Genomic DNA, 22,801 nt, shown 5'->3' with positions numbered 1-22,801 from the left:
ACTTACCCCTGACATCTCATCTGTACCTACTCCCCAGCACCTTAAACCTGTGTCATCTTGTGGCAACCATTTCAGCCCTGGAAAAAAGCCTCTGACTATCCACACGATCAATGCCTCTCATCATCTTATACACCTCTATCAGGTCACCTCTCATCCTCCATTGCTCCAAGGAGAAAAGGCTGAGTTCACTCAACCTATTCTCATATGGCATGCTCCCCAATCCAGGCAACATCCTTGTAAATCTCCTCTGCACACTATCTATGGCTTCCACATCCTTCCTGTAGTGAGGTGACCAGAACTGAGCACAGTACTCCAAGTGGGGTCTGACCAGGGTTCTATATAGCTGCAACATTACCTCTAAATTCAATTCCAAGATTGATGAAGGCCAATACACCGTATGCTTTCTTAAGCACAGTCAACCTGTGCAGCTGCTGTGAGCATTCTTTGGACTTTGTCCCCAATATCCCTCTGATCCTGCACACTGCCAAGACTCTTAATATTAATACTATATTCTGCTATCATATTTAACCAACCAAAATGAACCACTTCACACTTATCTGGGTTGAACTCCATCTGCCACTTCTCAGCCCAGTTTTGCATCGTATCAATGTCCCGCTGTGACCTCTGGCAGCCCTCCACACTATCAACAACACCTTCAACCTTTGTGTCATCAGCAAACTTACTAACCCATCCCTCCACTTCATCATCCAGGTCATTTATAAAAATCACAAAGAGTAGGGGTCACCGACCATCATGCAGAATATGACCCGTCTACAACCACTTGCCTTCTGTGGGAAGCCAGTTCTGGATCCACAAAGCAATGGCCCCCTGGATCCCATGCCTCCTCACTTTCTCAATAAGCCTTGCATGGGGTATCTTATTAAGTGCCTTGCTAAAATCCATATACACTCCATCTACTGCTCTTCCTTCGTCAATGTGTTTAGTCACATCCTCAAAAAATTGAATCGGCTCGTAAGGCACGACCTGCCCTTGACAAGGCCATGCAGACTATTCCTAATCATATTATACCTCTCCAAATCTTCCTAAATCCTGCCTCTCAGGATCTTCTCTATCAACTTACCAAGCACTGAGGTAAGACTCACTGGTCTATAATTTCCTGGGCTATCTCTACTCCCTTTCTTGAATAAAGGAACAACATTTACAACCCTCCAATCCTCCGGAAACTCTCCCGAACCCATTGATGATGCAAAAGATCATCACTAGAGGCTCAGCAATCTCCTCCCTCACCTTCCACATTAGCCTGGGTGCACCTCATCAGGTCCCGGCGACTTATCCAACTTGATGCTTTTCAAAAGCTCCAGCACATCCTCTTTCTTAATATCTACATGCTCAAGCTTTTCAGTCCGCTGCAAGTCATCACTACAATCACCAAGATACTTTTCCATAGTGAATACTGAAGTAAAGTATTCATTAAATACCTCTGCTATTCCCTCCAGTACCATATATACTTTCCTACTGTCACACTTGATGGGTCCTATTCTTTCACGGCTTATCCTCTTACTCTTAATATACTTGTAGAATGCCTTGGGGTTTTCCTGAATCCTGCCTGTGAAGGCCTTCTCATGGCCCCTTCTGGCTCTCCTAATTTCCTTCTTAAGCTCTTTCCTATTAGCCTTATAATCTTCTAGATCTCTAACATTACCTAGCTCTCTGAACCTTTTGTAAGCTTTTTCCTTCTTGACTAGACTTATTACAGCCTTTGTACACCACGGTTCCTGTACCCTACCATAACTTCCCTGTCTCATTGGAACATACCTATGTAGAAATCCACACAAATATCCCCTGAATATTTGCCACATTTCTTCCATACTTACCCTGAGAACATCTCTTCCCAATTTAAGCTTCCGATTTCCTGCCTGATAGCCTCAAAATTCCACTTAATCCAATTAAACACTTTTTTAACTTGTCTGTTCCTATCTCTCTCCAATGCTATTGTAAAGGAGATAGAATTATGATCACTATCTCCAAAATGCACTCACACTGAGAGATCTGACACCTGACCAGGTTCATTTCCCAATTCCAAATCAAGTACAGCCTCTCTATCTAGATACTGTGTCAAGATACCTTCCTGAACACACCTAACAAACTCCACCTCATCTAAACCCCTTGCCGTAGGGAGATGCGAATCGATATTTGGGAAATTAAAATCTTCCATTACAACAACTCTATTATTATTACACCTATCCAGGATCTGTTTCCCTCACTGTTCCTTGTTATCACTGTTACTATTGGGCGGCCTATAAAAAACACCCAGTAAAGTTATTGACCCCCTCTTGTTTCTAACCTCCACCCACAGAGACTCCGTAGACAATCTCTCAATGGCAGCCACCTTTTCTGCAGCCGTGACACTATCTCTGATCAATAGTGCCTCACTCCCACCTCTTTTGTCTCCCTCCCTGTCCTTTCTGAAACATCTAAAACCCGGCACTTGAAGTAACCAGTCCTGTCCCTGAGCCATCCAAGTCGCTGTAATGGCCACCACATCATAGCTCCAAGTACTGATCCACACCCTAGGCTCATCTGCTTTGTTCACAACACTCCTTGCATTAAAATAGACACATCTCAAACCTTCTGTCTGAGCGTGTCCCTTCTCTATCACCTGCCTATCCTCCCTCTCGCACTGTCTACAAGCTTTCTCTATTTGTGAGCCAACCTCCTCTTCCCCAGGCTCTTCAGTTCAGTTCCCACCCCCCAGCAATTCTAGCTTAAATTTCTCCAGTAGCCTTAGCAAACCTCCCCGCCAGGATATTAGTCCCCCTGGGATTCAAGTGCAACCCGTCCTTTTTGTACAGGTCACAGGTGCCCCAAAAGAGGTCCCAGTGATCCAGAAATCTGAATCCTTGCCCCCGCTCCAATCCCTCAGCCACGCATTTATCCTCCACCTCATTCTATTCCTATTCTCACTGTCGCGTGGCACAGGCAGTAATCCTGAGATTACTACCTTTGCTGTCCGGCTTCTCAACTTCCTTCATAACTCCCTGTAGGCTTTTTTCAGGACCTCTTCCCTTTTCCTACCCATATCCTCCACCTCATTCTATTCCTATTCTCACTGTTGCATGGCACAGACAGTAATCCTGAGCTTCTGAACTTCCTTCCTAAATCTCTGTACTCTTTTTTCAGGACATCTTCCCTTTTCCTACCTATGTCATTGGTACCAATATGTACCACAACCTTTGGCTGTTCTCCCTCCCACTGCAGGATATCTTGGACGCGATCAGAAACATCCCGGACCCTGGCACCTGGGAGGCAAACTACCATCTGAGTTTCTTTCCTGCGTCCACAGAATCGCCTGTCTGACCCCCTAACTACCGAGTCCCTTATCACTACTGCCTTCCTCTTCCTTTTCCTACCCTTCTGAGCCACAGGGCTGGACTCTGTGCCAGAGGCACGGTCACTGCTGCTTCCCCCAATGGTACTCAATGGTACTCAAACAGGACTACTTATTGTCAAGGGGTACAGCCACAGGGGTACTCTCTAGTACCTGACTCTTCCCCTTCCCTCTCCTGACTATGACCCACTTGTCTGTGTCCCGTGGTCCCGGTGTGACCACCTGCCTATAACTCTTTTCTATCACCTCCTCGCTCTCCCTGACCAGGCGAAGGTCATCGAGCTGGATCTCCAGTTACCTAACTCGGACCCATAGTAACTACAGCTCGACACACCTTGTGCAGATATGGCATTGATGTTCTGGATTTTCATACTGCATCTGTAACTAGTTGACACACAAGTGTGTGGACCAACGTTAGGCTGAGATTGTAACAGCAGGAACTGTGCATTTCTTTAAATTAATTTTGTTGTTTTTATTTTGATACCCTCTTTCTGCATTAAAATATCTGAAACAAATAAAGTAATGAAAGACCCGAAAAGGTATTTGTTGTCCTGACTGTGTATTTTTCCCAGGCTACAAAATAAATCACTCTTGGTTTCCTGTTGACCTACATTCCACCTTGTTTGTTTTCATCTGCCATGATGTAAACCAACATCCCCTTAGGGTCCCTTACGATGGCCCATTCTGCATTTTGGAACAGAGGGAAAAGACTTTCATCATTGATAAGAGGGATAAACCTGAACATATTTCAGAAGATCGCCTTAAACCAGCCCACCGAGATTTGGAGTATTCCACTGCCAAGCCCCTGCCATCACCTCTGGACGAGCACAGGACCCGAGCCGGGCTGCTGATCCGAGCTTCAGACAGGCTCACAATGCTGGTTTTAGTTAATTCCAGAGGGGCCTGTGTAGGGTAACGTGATTGGCAGAAATGTACATAATTCAGAACCATCGACATTGAGTTGGGGTTTCACTTTAAGAGGCTGGTCTGATGAGATGACATTGTTATGTAAAGAGTTCTAGTACATTTTTATGTGTTGCTTTGGGAGCTCAATAAAATGTGTTACGGGTTTCATTAAACATAAAATGCCTCACTTCATTTTATTTATGAAAACCTACATTAATCCCTCATCTGAGTGTCTGCTGTGGTACAGCCTCCCTCAAATGAGAAATGCAAGTGTGGAGGTGTGTCCTGAGTGAAAAATGGCTTTAAACCCCTATCGTCAGATCTGGCTGCACCCTATTCAGCATCATCAGGTCCTGCTCTCCTTCACCAATTGTTTATTCAAAGACTATGCAGAAATGCAAAGAGAACCCCTAATTCACCACTGTTCCCACAATTCACCATGCTGAAATATTCTAACAATGTGCACTGAACCCATGAATGTCTGGGATTCAGACTGTGCATCTGCCCCTGTAGTTTCCCTACTTCCCTTTGCACACTGGACCAACCCTCCCAAATGTCCCTCGATGCCCTGGTGTTGAAATTGCATTGAGTCTGGATTCTATCCATTTATTTTTCATGCTCAACCCTCCTTCTGTTAGATCCTGTTCATCACCAACCTCCTCTCCTGGTTCCAATGTTAATGCCATTGCTAATAGTTCCCTCTCCTCAGGTATTGTTCCTCACCCTTTCACATCTCCCATCACCAGCTCTGTGCACAAAACAAAAGGCAAGACCCCACTTTCCTTACCACATGGAAGGAGGCCATTCAGCCCATCTATTCCAGTTCACGCAGCTGTCCATTCCTGATTACTTCTTGAAACCATTTCTCTCCACATCCACATACATATGCTACTGCAATTGACAGAAACCAGGTAACCTAGCAACCCACCTTTCTGGGATATGGGAGGAAACCCAGGCAGTCATGGGAAAGTGGATAATCTCCATGTGGACAGGACGAGAGGTCAGGATTGAACCCAGGTCACTGGAGTTGTGAGACACCATCTCGACTAACTGTGCTCCTGTCCTTCCCTGGTGGTTTATGCTTCCAGCTCCATGTCTCACAGCAATGGGTCAAAAAATTTGAATTCTTCTTTAATCTTTCTGCTAATTGAAACAGAGTCAGAGCTACACAGCTATGGAAAATGGCACTTCACCCCAGAGGGTTCTCAAAGTGACCTCACCTGTGTTTGGCCCACATCTCTCTAAACCTTGCCTCTGTATGTAATTGTTCAAAAGCCTTCTAAATATTGTAACTTCTGTATCTCTCAATCTCTGGCAGTTCATCACCATGTCTGTGTAAAACAAGTTGTTCCTCAGGTCATTTTTATACCTTTCTCCTCTCACTTTAAACCTATGCCCTCTAGTACTGGACTCTCTTACCCTGAGGAAAAGATTTTAGCAATTCACTTATCTGTGCTCCTCGTGAATTTATTATTCTTGAATCTCTCTCATCTCTTTGCCTCTACTGTACAGGAATAAATATCCTAGTCTATCCAGCCTCTTCTTATAACCCAACCCCACCAGTCCTCGTAATATCATCAGAAACTTTATTGCACCCTCTCCATTTTCAAGACATTCTTCCAATATCTGTGAGACCATTATTACACACAGTGCTCCTTCTTCTTCACGTGCCTTGCGCATTACACACTTAGGCAATCATGGCTATCCACATCGAATGATCCATTTTCATACATTTCAGTCTCATTTGCTTCATGGCTAACCTCAGCCTGGACTGCCTCTCCTCATACCTAGAGTTCTCCAGCCCCGGTAACATTGTCATAACTCTCCACTGCACCTTGTTTAGTACAATCAGATCCTTTCTGCAGAGTGGTGACCAGAACTGCATGCACTGCTCCAGATGTAGCCTAAATAATAAGCTTCATATGGTTCTGCTACATGAACGTAATTTTGTATTCTACACTGGCCAACGAGAGTAAACAGTGAGGCTTCTTTACTTTTTCCACCCAACTTGCTCCTTTCTGGGATCTGTGCACGTGAACATTGAGAGTTGTCAGTTCCTCTCCATGCGTTAGTCGTCTGTTTACTGTTTGTTTCTATGCCTAGTTTGCTCTCCCCAAAAGCACTGCTGTAAACATTTCCAGACTGAATTCCATTTCCTCTTTTGTGTATCCATGGAGACCAGTGATAACTTCCTGTGACCCAGACCTTTCTTCTTTCCAGTCAACCAAACTGCTGATATTGTGATCAACAGGAAACTTCCTGATCGTGTTCCTCAATTCAAGTTCAAATCATTGACATGAACCTTAAACAACAAGGGACCTGTTACTGAGCCCTGCTTAACTCACCACACATGGCCCTCCAGACACTGAAACTCCCATTGATCCTCACTGTTTGCTTCCTCCCTCTCAACCAATTTTTATTCCAACACCATCTTTTCTTGGATCCCATGGTCATTTAGTTTCTTGAGTATGCCATGAGGAACTTAAACTTTTGCTAAAATCCATGTCATGAGGAGGGGCTTTACCACTCTCTCACCTCCCCTTCATCAGGATTAAGGGGCAACTTTCAAGTTCAAGATCAACTTTATTTTATTTCAACTGTATACGTGTATACTGCCAAATGAAACACCTTTCCACCAGACAAAGGTGCACAATACAGTACGTATAACTCACACACATAACACATAAGGCAATATTACCACAGATAAATTAACAAATATCAAGGTACATATGTGATACAAGTAAAAAGTAAACAGTTTAGCACTACTGGTGCTCGATACATGATGAGACCTGGGTGGTGTCAGGAAGTTCAATAGTCTTATGGACTGGGCGAAGAAACTGTTTCTCATCCTAACAGTTCTGGTCCTAATGCTACGGTACCTCTTTCCTGATGGTAGGGTATCAAAAAGATTGTTGGATAGATGGGAGGGATCACTGAGAATGCTAAGTGCCCTGCGTATGTAACACTCCGGATAGACACCTCTCATTGGTGAAAGTGAGACTCGCTATTCTATCTAGGGACTTGCGGTCAGATGCCTTGCAGTTCCTGTACCAAACAGTCATCCAGCTGGTCAGGACACTCTCAATGGTAGTCCTGTAAAAATTGGTTATCAATCTCAATCTCCTCAAGGAATGGAGATGCTGCTGTGCTTTCTTGACCGAAGAAATGGTGTTAACAGACCAGGTAAGATCATCAATTTTGTGCATTCTCAGAAACTTGGTGCTCTTTACTCTCTCCACGGAGGAGCAAAATGCGTGCACTACTCACCTCTACATCACAAGACACATCACCTTTGACAACATAATGTGTGTACCACAATTGTGTTGAGACATTTTACCCTCAAGTACTATCTCTGACACCAGGTCAGAGATGTTTCCAGAATTGTTCCAGCAGTGGTGTCACCGTGAAACACCACTCCACAACTGGGCAAAAATACAGGGGAATTTCATCCCTCATGTCTCAGGGACCCAGAATGGTGGGGGAGATTTTTCTTTTAAAATTAACTGCATTTTCTTTGGAGAAATTCCTGAAGTTTAAACACAAGTGTAAATAATGATGATGATGATGATGATAATAATAATAATAACAATAATAATAATAATAATTACCTTTGTACCAAAATACTTCCCACCAGAGAATCAGAAATGCAATAAAAACCACTGGAAACAACACCACCATTGTGATTGACGTAACAAATGTGACAGTGTCCTTGCTGTAAAAACCTGCAATTACAAATAAATTCAAGTCGGCAAACATGCAACAATACACCAGAAAAATGAGCAGGAGAGCTGCCAATTGTTGCCACAACCAATTTGTTCCCCTTATCTCCTGCAGGGAAGAGATGTGCTCATCACTGCCCAGTCTTGTCAACCTTGACTTCTGGTCTGCACCGACTGACTCTACCGGCTGTGCTGGGTGAACAAGCCACTGATTTGTTACACCGGCCATGAATAAACTGACTTAGTCTCTCTTCCCAGTCAGTATTTCCCTGTTACCTGCTACACTGGGCGCTCCTTCTGGTGTTCAGATGGCCAAGTCTTGATGAGTACATAATCAGAAGCTGGAGAAATTAATGTTCATACTGTCTCCAACCTGATGGCGTGAACATCAATTTCTTTAGCTTCTGGCAATTTCTCCCCCTCCTCCTTTTCTCTTCTTCCATCCCACCACACCGCCCCCCCCCCCCATTCTGGCTCGTCTCTTATTTCTTCTCCTTACCAGTCTATCACTTCCCTCTGGTGCCCTCCTCCTCTTCCTCTCATGGACTACTTTCCCCTCCGATTGGATTCCTTCTTCAGCCATTTGCCTTTTCCATCTATCACCTTCCAGCTTCTCACTTTACCCCTCCCCCACTCATCTACTTTCCTCCTCTCATGGCTTCACCTATCACTTTTACTCCTTTGTACTCCCTGTCTAACTTGTACTCCTTTCCGTCACCCCCGTCTTATTCTGGCTCTTTCCCATTTCTATCTGGTCCTGATGAAGGGTTAACTGAAACATCAACTCTTAATTCCTTTGCATAGATGCTGCCAGACCTGCTGAGTTCTTCCTGCATTTTGTGTGAGTTTCTCTGGATTTCCAGTATCTGCAGAATCTCTTGTGTTAAGGACCACAATCCATTGTTCTTTTGCAAGAAGATAATAAACACAAGAAAATAAGAGGGGAGTCGGTCACTCAGCTCCTTAAACCTGCCCCACCATTCAATAAAATTGGAGCTGATCTGCCTCAGGCCCCATCTCCTCTTCTGTCCCAGTCCCACACATTCCCGAATTCCCCAATCTTTCAAATATTTATCCATCTCTTCTTTAAATACTTCCCAACTGCTTGTGGTGGGAAAAGCCATTCATCCCAGGAATTACCCTTATGGACCAGTCCTGGACTGCCTGCTGTGTTCGTGCAATTGTTCTTAAACAAGAGGACCAGAACTGTGCACAGTACCAAGTGGACTCTCCAATGCTCTCCACAACGATAAAAATACTTCCCCATCTCTAAACTCCAAATCCATTGCAACTAAGGCTAATATAACACTCCTATTCCTAATTATTTAATGCTCTGAATCTTTTGTGATTCCTTTACAAGGTGATCTCTCTGCAAGTCACTCATTTACAATTCCTCTCCATTGACATTACAGTCTGATTCCTCTTACTCAAGGGCCCCACCTCACACTTTCTTGTATTAAACTCCATGTGCTGAGTTGTCACCCACTCAATGAATATATAAATATCCTATTGTACAGTCTGAATTTCCTCATTGGAACTTGCTTTTCCTCCAGTTTAGATGAATTTCAATATCCGTTTGTTACATTATATTAATCAATAATTAGAAACTCTGCTCTCCCATGGGTATTGGATCACTGGTGCTTTTAGATATTTACTACAAAGTACATAGAATCTGTCAGCTCTGCGTTTAATAAAAAATAAAAATGTTGGAAGCACTCAGCAGTTTGGGTAGCATCTGTGGAAGGTGAAACAGAGTTAATATTGCAGGTCCTAGACACTCTCAGAATAGGGAGAATGACGTTTTGATAATCGTTTGCGCGGTGCCCTATCGGAGAGACTGGAAGCCTGAGAAGACATAGTTCACTCCCGTTCACCCATTGTGCAGAGAAGGCAGTGTCTCATGGTAGTTCCGTGCTTTGGGCAGTGCCACATCAGCATTCAGGATTGATTGACAAGAACAAATTAGAGTAAGGTAACTGGCCAGTGGACCGACCATCATTGGAGTGGTCAGAGAGTGGAGATTTTGAGGCTTTAGCTCTTCAAGGCTAGAGTGAAAGAGGGCAAAAAAAGCTGTAGACAGAGTTTTCTTCTCCCACAACATTTTATTTTGTTCTTTATCATTGCTCAGTTAGGAACAGTAGAGATGCCAGGCAGGATAGTAGAATGCTCCTCTTGTGGGATGTTGGAAGGCAGGGAGACCTCAAGTGTCCCTGGTGATTATACCTGTGAGAAATGATTCCAGCTGCAGCTTCTAACACTCTGAGTTACGGAGTTGATGCTGGAATTGGAAGAACTTTGGATCATTCGGGAGGCTGAGGGGTTGACAGATAGGACATAGAGAGAAGTAGTTACACTCAAGGTGGAGAACACGGGAAATTTGGTGACAGTCAGGACAGGGAAAGGGATTAAACAGCCAGTGCAGAGTACCACTGTGGCCATCCCCATCAACAACAGGTACACCACTTGGATACTGTTGGGGGGGATGACCTAGCAGAGGAAAGACACAGCGGTCAGGTCTCTGGCACTGAGTCTGGCTCTGTAACTCAGGAGGGAAGGAGGGAGAAGGGGTGAACTGTAGGGATAGGGGATTCATTAGTTAGGGTACAGAAAGGAGGTTCTGTGGACAAGAATGAGATTAATGTTCAGAAATATAATCTCACTTTCCATGACTTGTGTGTAATTGTCTGAAATTTTGTGTGGCCAGTTGTTCTGAACAGAGATTTAAACTAAAATGGAAATTCAGATATTTCAAACCTCCAGCAGGTTTCCCAGTCCTCAGCTGAAGGGACAAGAACTGTATCTGTTTGTGATCAAGATAAAGCAGCTCACAATGTTCTGACAGAGACACTTAATTCTATCAGTCTGCTCAGTAACAAGTCCATCATATCATGTAAATACAGAATAATGTTCAAGCACTTACCTTCAATTGAAGTGGTGACAGACATGCCAAGTAAGAATACCAGATTAAAGATACCTGTTTGGAAGAACACCAATTCTAAAAAAAAAGAAATTAAAACCATTTGAAATCCTCAGAATTAGAATTCAGAATCAGATTTATTGTCACTGAGATATGTCATGAAATTTGTTGTTTTGTGCCAATAGTACAGGGCAATAAATAAAATATACTATAAATTACTGTGAGATATATGTAGTTGTGAAAAAGAGAGCAAAAATAGTGAGGTCATCTTCATGGGTTCATGGACCGTTCAGAAATCTGATGACAGAGGTGAAGAACAAACACGAGGAAATCTACGGATGCTGGAAATTCAAACAACACACACAGAATGCTGGTGGAACACAGCAGGCCAGGCAGCATCTATAGGAGAAGCACTGTCAATGTTTCGGGCTGAGACACTTCGTCAGGACTAACTGAAAAGAGAGATACTAAGAGATTTGAAAGTAGTGGGGGGAGGGGGAAATGTGAAATGATAGGAGAAGACCGGAGGGGGTGGGATGAAGCCAAAAGCTGGAAAGGTGATTGGCCAAAGTGATACAGAGCTGGAGAAGGGAAAGGATCATGGGACGGGAGGCCTCGGGAGAAAGAAAGTGGGGGGGTACCAGAGGGAGATGGAGAACAGGGCGGAGAGAAAGAGAAAAAAAACAACTAAATATGTCAGGGATGGGGTAAGAAGGGCAGGAGGGGCATTAACGGAAGTTAGAGAAGTCAATGTTCATGCCATCAGGTTGGAGGCTACCCAGCCGGTATATAAGGTGTTGTTCCTCCAACCTGAGTGTGGCTTCATCTTGACAGTAGAGGAGGCCATGGACAGACATATCAGAATGGGAATGGGACATGGAATTAAAATGTGTGGCCACTGGGAGATCCTGCTTTCTCTGGTGGACCGAGCGTAGGTGCTCAGTGAAACTGTCTCCCAGTCTGCGTCGGGTCTCACCAATATATAAAAGGCCACACCGGGAGCACCAGACGCAGTATACCACACCAGCCGACTCACAGGTGAAGTGTCGCCTCACCTGGAAGGACTGTCTGGGGCCCTGAATGGTGGTGAGGGAGGAAGTGTAAGGGCAGGTGCCAGGAGGGAGATTGGTGGGAAGGGATGGTGGAGGACGAGTGGACAAGGGAGTCGCGTAGGGAGCGATCCCTGCGGAAAGCAGAAAGTGGGGGGAGGGAAAGATGTGTTTGGTAGAGGGATCCCGTTGGAGGTGGCGGAAGTTACGGAGAATTATACGTTGGACCTGGAGGCTGGTGGGGTGGTAGGTGAGGACAAGGGGAACCCTATCCCGAGTGGGGTGGCGGGTGGATGGGGTGAGGGCAGATGTGCAGAAAATGGGAGAGATGCGTTTGAGAGCAGAGTTGATGGTGGACGAAGGGAAGCCCCTTTGTTTAAAAAAGGAAGACATCTCCTTCGTCCTGGAATGAAAAGCCTCATCCTAAGAGCAGATGCGGCGGAGACGGAGGAACTGTGAGAAGGGGATAGCATTTTTGCAAGAAACAGGGTGGGAAGAGGAATAGTCCAGGTAGCTGTGAGAGTCTGTAGGCTTATTGTAGATATCAGCAGATAAGCCATCTCCAGAGATGGAGACAGAAAGATCAAGAAAGGGGAGGGAGGTCTCAGAAATGGACCAGGTAAATTTGAGGGCAGGGTGAAAGTTGGAGGCAAAGTTAATGAAGTCAACAAGCTCAGCATGTGTGCAGGAGGCAGCGCCAATGCAGTCGTCGATGTAGCGAAGGAGAAGAGGGGGATTGATACCCGTATAGAATTGGAACATGGACTGTTCCACAAAGCCAACAAAAAGGCAGGCATAACTGGGACCCATGCGGGTGCCCATGGCTACACCCTTGGTTTGGAGGAAGTGGGAGGAGCCAAAGGAGAAGTTATTGAGATTAAGAACTAATTCCGCTAGATGGAGGAGAGTGGTGGTAGGGGAGACTTGGTTAGGTCTGTTTAAAGGGGGTTTCTTCTTTTTCTTTGTTACTGTGTATGTAATCAAAATGGCTTCTTTGTTTTGTTAAAAGAAGGAATGCTTCTTTGTTGCGAGAGAGTGCTGGAAGCTTGCTTGGGTTAAAATTTACTGATAACGAAAATTGTATTCCTTTGTAAACCAATTGGGATTAATGTTGTTCTTTCTTCTGAGTCCGTAAGCTATTGTTGGCGGACTTTTGGGGAGATCGGCGCTAGGGGGTGAGAGAGGGACGACGTGATGCTGTAAACTGGGTGAGGAATGGACCCCAAGCAGGGGTCCAAGGTCAGGAGGTACCCCGAGGAGAGGAGACGAAGATAGATGTGCTTGGTTGACCACTTCGGGTGGTCCTAAGCTGCGAGTCGAGGAGTTCGGAGGGGATCGAATGGTGGCCAGAAGACTTCAGTAATTGAGCTCCAACAGTTGTGCACGAAGTGGTTTGGACTTTGATAAGTCTGGCGCCTTTTCTTTATTTTCATTTCCTTCATATATACTGTATGGTTATTAATCAGTTATAGTAATCTTTATAAACTGTAATCATTTAATCGCATATGGTGTCCTGTTTGTTCTTTGGCGAGGCGGGGACATCACACAGCATCCACACCAGCTGATTACCCAGTTTGGCGGGGCCGAAGGCTGCTCCCCCTAGACGAGAACGAGCTGAGCGAGCCTGAGGTGACCCAGGGGGTTACATCTGGAATCCAAAAAGAAGCGAAGAGCTTTGAGACCGTCCGGGTGGGGGATGGAGGTATATAGGGACTGGACGTCCATGGTGAAAATAAGGCGGTGGGGGCCTTAAAAGCATTAAAAGCATTGAAAAAATTCAAAGCGTGAGAAGTGTCACGAACATAGGTAGGAAGAGAATGAACAAGGGGGGATAAGACAGTGTCCAGATATGCAGGAATGAGTTCAGTGGGGCAGGAGCAAGCTGAGAAGGGGAAGAAGCTGTCCCTAAATCATTGAATGTGTGTCTTTAGGCTCCTGAGCCTCCTCCCTGATGGTAGTAATCCCCCTGAGTTACAATCTACACAACTTATTCAAAACTTGCATCAATGAAGTGCTGCAGTGAACAGAGATGAACCCGGGCTTGGTCAGGTTCATTGTGATATTCAGTGTCCGAACATGAGGCAATCAACCAGCTCAGAACTGGACCAGACATTCAAGCATTGGACTGAAGGAGGTTCAGAGAGCTCTCACACACTGGCAACAAGTGGAGAGACCAGGGGGGGACCAAAAGCATCTTCTGGTTCCCTCTGGAAACACTACATTTGATAACTTACTGACCCACAGGCATCACATGTGGAAATGACAGGTACTCTGTAGTTTGTCCGTGTGTACATCCAGTGGATGGGATATCAGGCCACTGTAAATCAGTTCTGCTGAATTATCCCAGTGACCTGGAGGACTGCAATTAAACATTTTGCCAGTGACTGAGTTCCATGTCTGACAGTACAGCCTGTTCTGATGCAGAGAATCACAACATCACTGTTTCCAGCTGTTCAATGGCATCGGACAGTGTTCTGGTTCAAATTGAAAACTGAACTCCATGAGGTTGCAGGCTGAACAGTCCACATGCTGGAACATTTTATGTGGATGTGGGCAGATGATGCTGGGGAGAATCACTGTTAATTGGTGATTTAGATCCTCGGGATTCCTCGCCTTCATCCAGTGTCTCCTTTAATTCATCTTCCGCTGTTTATTTAATTATTTCGGGTTTTATTTTGCTATATTTCTACTCTATTCTTGGTTGGTGCAACTGTAACGAAACCCAATTTCCCTCGGGATCAATAAAGTATGTCTGTCTGTCTGTCTGTATTTATTTTTATAACTCAAAGCAATTTTTATGTCTTGTCCTGTACTGCTTCCACAAATCGACAAATTTCACTCGATATGTCAGTGATTTATTTTAAAGCTAAGAGTAATATAAGAAGGGTGGATGAGCTTAGAGCATGGATTAATACCTGGAAATATGATGTTGTAGCTATTAGTGAAACATGGTTGCAGAAGGGGTGTGATTGGCAACTAAATATTCCTGGATTTCGTTGCTTCAGGTGTGATAGAATTGGAGGGACAAGAGGGGGAGGTGTTGCATTGCTTGTCAGAGAAAATATTACAGCAGTGCTCTGGCAGGATAGGTTAGAGGGCTCGTCTAGGGAGACTATTTGGGTGGAATTGAGGAATGGGAAAGGTGTAGTAACACTTATAGGGGTGCATTATAGACTACCTAATGGGGAGCGAGAATTGGAAGAGCAAATTTGTAAGGAGATAGCAGATATTTGTAGTCAGCACAGGGTTGTGATTGTGGGAGATTTTAATTTTCCACACATAGACTGGGAAGCCCATTTGGTAAAAGGGATGGATGGCTTGGAGTTTGTAAAATGTGTGCAGGATAGTTTTTTGCAGCAATACATAGAGGCACCAACTAGAGAAGGGGCAGTGTTGGATCTCCTGTTACGGAATGAGATAGGTCAGGTGAGGGAGGTATGTGTTGGGGAGCACTTTGTGTCCAGTGATCACAATGCCATTAGTTTCAATATAATTATGGAGAAGGATAGGAATGGACCCAGGGTTGAGATTTTTGATTGGAGAAAGGCTAACTTTGAGGAGATATGAAAGGATTTAGAAGGAGCAGATTGGGACAATTTGTTTTATGGGAAGGATGTAATAGAGAAATGGAGGTAATTTAAAGCTGAGATTTTGAGGGTACAGAACCTTTATGTTCCTGTTAGGTTGAACCGAAAGCTTAAAAGTTTGAGAGAGCCATTGTTTTCAAGGAATATTGGAAACTTGGTTCAGAAAAAGAGAGGCAACAACAATAAATATAGGCAGCATGGAGTAAGTGAGGTGCTTGAGGAATACAAAGAATGTAAAAAGAATCTTAAGAAAGAAATTAGAAAAGCTAAAGGAAGATACAAGGTTGCTTTGGCAAGTAAGGTGAAAATAAATCCAAAAGATTTCTACAGTTATATTAATAGCAAAAGGATAGTGAGGGATAAAATTGGTCCCTTAGAGGATCAGAGTGGACAGCTATGTGTGGAGCCAAAAGAGATGGGGGAGATTTTGAACAATTTCGTTTCTTCAGTATTCACTAAGGAGAAGGATATTGAATTGCATAACGTAAGGGAAACAAGAAGGGAAGTTATGGAAACTATGATGATTAAAGAGGAGGAAGTACTGGCGCTTTTAAGGAATATAAAAGTGGATAAATCTCCAGGTCCTGACAGGATATTCCCTAGGAACTTGAGGGAAGTTAGTGTAGAAATAGCAAGGGGTCTGACAGAAATATTTCAAATGTCATTAGAAACAGGGATGGTGCCGGAGGATTGGCGTATTACTCATGTTGTTCCATTGTATAAAAAGGATTCTAAGAGTAAACCTAGCAATTATAGGCCTGTAAGTTTGACATCAGTGGTGGATTAATTAATGGAATTAATTAATTAATTCTTAGAGATGGTATATATAATTATCTGGATAGACAGGGTCTGACTAGGATTAGTCAACATGGATTTGTGCATGGAATGTCATGTTTGACAAATCTTATTGAAGTTTTTGAAGAGGTTACTAGGAAAGTTGATTAGGGTAAAGCAGTGATTGTGGTCTATATGGACTTCAGTAAGGGCTTTGAAAAGCTTCCGCATGGAAGTTTAGTTAGGAAGGGTCAATCTTTAGGTATTAATATGGAAGTAGTAAAATGGATTCAACAGTGGCTGGATGGGAAATGCCACAGAGCAGTGGTGGATAACTGTTAGTCAGGTTGGAGGCCGGTGACTAGTGGTACACGTCAGGGATCTGTATTAGGTCCAATGTCGTTTGTCATATACATTAATGATCTGGATGATGGGGTGGTAAATTGGATTAGTAAGTATGCAGATGATACTAAGGTAGGTGGTATTGTGGATAATGAAGTAGGTTTTCAAAGCTTGCAGAGAGATTTAGGCCAGTTAGAAGAGTGGGCTGAACGATGGCAGATGGAGTTTAATGCTGATAAGTGTGAGGTGCTACATTTTGGTAGGAATAATCAAAGTAGGACATACATGGTAAATTGTAGGGCATTGAGGAATGCAGTAGAACAGAGTGATCTAGGAATAATGGTACATAGTTCCCTGAAGGTGGAATCTCATGTGGATAGGGTGGTGAAGAAAGCTTTTGGTATGCTGGCCTTTATAAATCAGAGCATTGAGTATGGGAGTTGGGATGTAATGTTAAAATTGTACAAGGCATTTGTCGGAGAAATTTGCAGTATTGTGCACAGTTCTGGTCACTGTGTTATAGGAAAGATGTCAACAAAATAGAGAGAGTACAGAGAAGATTTACTAGAATGTTACCTGGGTTTCAGCACCTAAGTTACAGAGAAAGGTTGAACAAGTTACGTCTTTATTCTTTGGAGCGTAGAAGGTTGAGGGGGGACTTGATAGAGGTATTTAAAATTATGAGGGGATAGATAGAGTTGACGTGGATAGGCTTTTTCCATCGAGAGTAGGGGAGATTCAAACAAGAGGACATGAGTTGAGAGTTAGGGGCACAAGTTTAGGGGTAACACGAGGGGGAATTTCTTTACTTAGAGAGTTGTAGCTGTGTGGAACGAGCTTCCAGTAGAAGTAGTTGAGACAGGTTCGATATTGTCATTTTAAGTAAAATTGGATAGGTATAAAGACAGGAAAGGAATGGAGGGTAATGGGCTGAGTGCAGGTCGGTGGGACTATGTGAGAGTAAGTGTTTGGCATGGACTAGAAGGTCCGAAATGGCCTGTTTCCATGCTGTAATTGTTATATGGTTGGTTACATAATCCTAATTGTGATTCATTCAGGTGTTGCCGTTGGGTCATGTATTTATTGTTCATGTTCAGTTGCTCTTGAGAAAGTGGTGCTGAGTTGACCTCTTGTTTTGCACCCTTCCCATATTCCCACCCTGTTCAAATCTCTCTCACCCAAGTCATTCCCCATTGACACATCTTCCAGCTCCAGTCACTCAAGTTTGAGAGATCTAATCTGCCTGAAAATTGTCTGAACTAACAGCAGATCTGGCTGTCTCCTATTGAACATCACCCCGGGTTCTAATCTCGGCCAAATTGCCCATTGAAAGATCATCCTGAATATAAAAATAATGCCTTAGTTCCATCCTTTAACTTTGCAGCAACTTATCATGATGCCATAATGGTTGTGATTGAGATCATACATCTGTGTCTGCAGCCGCTCTCCTTCAGTCTGCCAACCAGATCAACCCCTCGAAATGTTACCCATCATTCCAGTACTGAGGATTATATTTGTCTCTCAATTCATCTGTCTCTGCATTCCACCCCATCTTTTTGCCAAGTCTGACACCCACCGATGCTCCCACACATCACCCTTGCCAATACTCTTCACTGGGGAGTCATTAGACATGCCAAATCTGAACACTCCTTCCCCTCACACCTCAGAAATGAGAGAACACTGTCTTTAAAGTCTCCACCCCCAGCTACAGGAGACGCAACTTAGAATTCAGCCCGCTGCCCTGCACTCTTCTCCTCCCGGAAAGTATGGACACTCTACAGCTCCCCTCTCCTGGGCCCCAATAGTACCAGGCAGTCCCACTGCCATTACGTCAGCACTAGTCTGAACTAAAACAGTGTCTGTGCTTGCCATTTTATCAGATCTCTGTCCCACAATCGTAACTTTCCCTACAGCATTAAAAGTACTTAAAAGTTGAAATAACAATTCATCAGGAATACATACTGCACTTAACACACACGCATTCATTACCAGTAACTCCGTGGATGCACTCTACCACTCAAACCTGGCAGCATCCATACCCACGTATCATTATCACTTTTCCGGACAATAGTTTAGCACAGACTTAAACAAACCACCCACTGGTTCAATGCTCAGGGCAATCACACAGCAGCCAAAGAAATCAATGCTGAATGATATCCCCACAATTGTAACTCCCAGGTTCTGTGGGCTGTGTAAGTCTAGGGAAGACCATATTTGCGCGGTCAAATAATCTCCTATTCAGCTAAGCTTAAGAAGCAGACAAAAACAGAGTTAGTTAAGATTTCCAAACAAATTAAAAACTTGGATAATATTTATGCAATCTCTCCTAACATTGATTTATTCAAACAAAGAGTTGAACTCCAATCACAATATGATTTATTATTAACTTATCCTATTGAAAGAAATTTGCTTAAATTGAAAAGTCAATTTTATGTCTTTGGAGATAAAAATAATAAGCTATTAGCATCTCAATTAAAATCTGCTAGAGCTAAAAGACAAATTTTAAAAATTCATAAGGGAGATGGTACTTTAGCATGTAATTATGAAGATATTAATTAAAATTGTCAAAAATTTTATATTGAACTTTATAAATCTCAGTTTCCAGTTGATTCCTCTAAAATGAATGCCTTTTTACAAAAGATCGATTTTCCTGGAATTTCTGTTGAAGATCAACAAATTCTTGATGCTCCTATTATTGAAAGCGAATTTCAGAAAGGTATTTTTTCAATGCAATCTGGACTGGATGGTTATTCTGTAGGATTTTATAAAAAATTTGAAAAATTGCTCTCTCCATATATGTTGGAAATGCTTAAAGATTCTTTTTTGTGAGTTACCTCCCACATTTTATGAAGCTTCTATGTCTTTAATTCTCAAGAAAGTTAAAGATTCTACTGACAGTGCTTCATATAGACTTAGTTTATTATTAAATGTGGATGCTAAAATTCTCTCAAAAATAATGGCTAATTAGCTGGAGAATCCCCTAGTTAAAATTATCTCTCAAGATCCAACAGGTTTTGTAAAGGACGTTATTCTTTCTCTAATGTTTGGAGACTGTTAAATGTTATATATTCATCCTTTTCTAAGACTCCCCAATGTGTTGTCTCTCTTGATGCTGAAAAGGCATTTGACAGAGTTGAATGGAAATACTTATTTAGTGTTTTAGAGAAATCTGGCTTTGGTATTAATTTTAATAGGTGGATTAGAATGATATATAAAAGCCCTATTACTATATTCATGGCATTTTCATAAATGGGACTGTTCATAAGATCTCTCTTTATGCTGTCGATCTCTTAGTTTATATTTCAAATCACAAAGAATCCATTCCTAGTTTATTGAAACTATTAAACGATTTTGGAAAGTTTTTAGGATATAAAGTAAACCTTCATAAAAGTGAATTATTTCTCCTAAATGATTTTGCTTCTATATATGATGACATTCCTTTTAGAGTTACGGACTCATTTAAATATTTAGGTATCATTATTACTAACAATCATAAAGACCTTTATGAAGCTATTTTGGTTGCTTTAGTGGATTTTATGAAGCAATTATTTTGTAGATGGAATCTACTTACACTGTTGGTAGTCAGCCAAATTCATGCAGTTAAAATGATGATTTTACCAAAATTTTTATATGTATTTCAAAATATCCCTTTTTTTAAACTAAGTTTCTCAATCAGGTTGACTATTATTTCATCATTTGTTTGGAATAATAAAAGACCAAGAATTGTTAAATATCACTTATAAAAATTAAGAAAAGATGGAGGTCTTGCTTTGCCTAATTTAAGAATGTATTATTGGGCTGTCAATATACGTTATAGGTGTTTTTCGTTATAATGGGCTGATAGAGATGAACGACTGCCTTGGGCTGATTTGGAATTGAATGCTGTGAAACAGTTTCACTTAACCTCATTATTAGGAGCTTCTTTACCTGTACAACTGGCCAAAATTACTACTTTAAATTCATATCCGGTGATTAAGCAGTCATTACGAATTCGGTTCCAGTTTCATAACATTTTTTATCTTAAAATATTTAAACTTTTTAGTTTAATTTATCAAACTTATTTATTTAAACCTTTATTAAGTGATCCCACTTTTCTTTTGTGGAGGAATAAAGGGGTTTATTCCTTCATGGATCTGTTCCAGGATGGCCAATTGATGTCTTTTGAGAAATTAGTAACTAAATACTCTCTCTCATATTCACATTTCCTGCAATATCTTCAGGTCAGACACTTCTTACAAAAATACTTAAGTAATTGTCCATATATACAAGATTCTAACCTGTTAGGTACTATTTTAAAAATGAATCTTTTAGTGAAGTGTTTATTGGAAAAATTTATAATTTATTGTTACAATAGCACAATTACCCTTCACTTAAGATTAAGTGAGATTGGGAGAGAGAGCTTAACATGACCCTGATAACAGAAGATAGGTTGCGGATTTTTGGTTAACCCTTTATCGATCTGTGCCAGTCACTCTCTAATTCAATTTAAAATTGTACATCTTTACTATTTAACAAAGGAGAGACTGTCTAAAATGTTTTCTAATGTTGATAGTCAGTGTGATAAATGTAAAACCGAGACAGCTACATTGACACATATGTTTTGGTCATGTTCTGTAATAAAATATGTTTGGAATTCTATTTTCTCTACAATTTCTGAAGTTTTAAAAATTAGTTTACAACCTAATAAATTGACAGTTTTATTTGGTATAGTCCCTCAATATATTCATGGTATTTCTCTATTAACCAACATGCAATTGCATTTGTTACATCATTGGCCAGAAGGGCTATTTTGTTGAAATGGAAAGAAATTTCTGCTCCTACTTTGATACAATGGTTCTCTCAGGTGCTGTTAAGTTTTAGTTTGGAGAAAATCAGAAGTTGAACTTTCGATCCTCGATTTGATTTTGAGAAAAGGTGGGGTTCATTCGCCCACTACTATCATTTGATTTGAGTTAATTAATATGGTTTCCTTCCAATTTTTTTTAAGTGGATTTGAGTTGGCGGTTTGATAATTTTTTTCTATCGAAGCTTGTACAATGTATAGCTCCAGGGTTGTGCTCCCAATGTTTTTATTTATTTTTTTTTTTTCTCAGTTATTAGGGTTTTTTTTAAAGTTAGTAGGGGTTCGTTTTTTTCTCCTTTTTCTTTCAAAAAAATATTCTTAACACTTTATTTTCTCTTATTATTATTGATATATTGCTTAGCTTTGTTAATCAGTTATTTGCTAATTTAATTCTTTATTGTATATATGACATATTGACTTAATTGTTATTGAAGATGAACAAAAATACATTAATAAAATAGATTTTAAAATGAAAGTCTAGGGAAGACAATCTTTGCCCCCACCAAACATGTGAAATTGAGGGCATACAAAAAAGCTGGATGAACTCAGCAGGTTGGGCAGCATCTGTTGAAAGGAGCAGTCAATGTTTTGGGCCGAGACCCTTTGTCAGGACTTCAGCCTGACCTGCTGAGTTCATCCAGCTTTTTTGTACATCTTGATTTGACCACAGCATCTGCAGTATACTTTGTGTTTGAAATTGAGGGCAAACTCCTGTTTGTGATTTGTAACCCTGTTACAAATCAGTACCACAAACTAACAGACAGTACACCATATGTAATTAAACTATTAAGCTTTATAATTGTTAATTTGACTAAATGGTTAGTAAAGAAAAACAAAAAGGAAAGGGCCCATTTTAATGAAACAGTCTAATGTGCATAAGTTGGAGCTCACGGTTTTCCTTTCGCTCATTCTCCATCGATTTCTCCTGGCTTTGGCGATTCCCGGCCTTACTCAAAGTCCTCTCCTTTCTGGAGTCTTTATCCTCTCCATTCTGGCATCTTTTCTCTGCATCAGCTGCCGAACAAAAGACCCAGACCACCTCAGTGTCAGGCACACAGCACGAAAACAAATTCCCCTCATTGGAAGGCTCAAATTCCAAATCACCCGTTATCTCTAACCATAACCCAAACACGGCTTCTACAGGAAGATCATTACATTAGCAGTGAAACCTTTTCCAGGGTGTTACATTTGCAGAAAGCATTCATGATTGATACTGTCCAATTTAATGGAAGCTTTTCATAATAGGGAGAACATTTAAATTGCTGCAGGAAGTATGTCATTAGCTGCCTCTTTCAGACCCCAGGATGAAGTCCAT

General features: G+C 41.9%; 1 protein-coding gene across 1 annotated transcript in view; it reads right to left on the bottom strand.

Annotated features, from left to right (window-relative positions):
- LOC140738425 (uncharacterized) overlaps positions 1–22,801 on the bottom strand; it is a 124,013-nt gene that overhangs the window by 34,099 nt on the left and 67,113 nt on the right. Inside the window, exons 11-13 of the mRNA XM_073065700.1 lie at positions 22,378–22,500; positions 10,895–10,969; positions 7,864–7,977 (exon numbers count right to left, since the gene is read on the bottom strand). Of these exons, the coding sequence (XP_072921801.1) occupies positions 7,864–7,977; positions 10,895–10,969; positions 22,378–22,500 (312 nt within the window). The remainder of the gene's footprint in view (positions 1–7,863; positions 7,978–10,894; positions 10,970–22,377; positions 22,501–22,801) is intronic.

The sequence above is a fragment of the Hemitrygon akajei genome, chromosome 2, assembly GCF_048418815.1.
Source record: "Hemitrygon akajei chromosome 2, sHemAka1.3, whole genome shotgun sequence".
Lineage (NCBI taxonomy): Eukaryota > Metazoa > Chordata > Chondrichthyes > Myliobatiformes > Dasyatidae > Hemitrygon > Hemitrygon akajei.
Note: the sequence above shows the minus strand (reverse complement) of the source record. Positions and strands in the feature narration are given on the sequence as shown.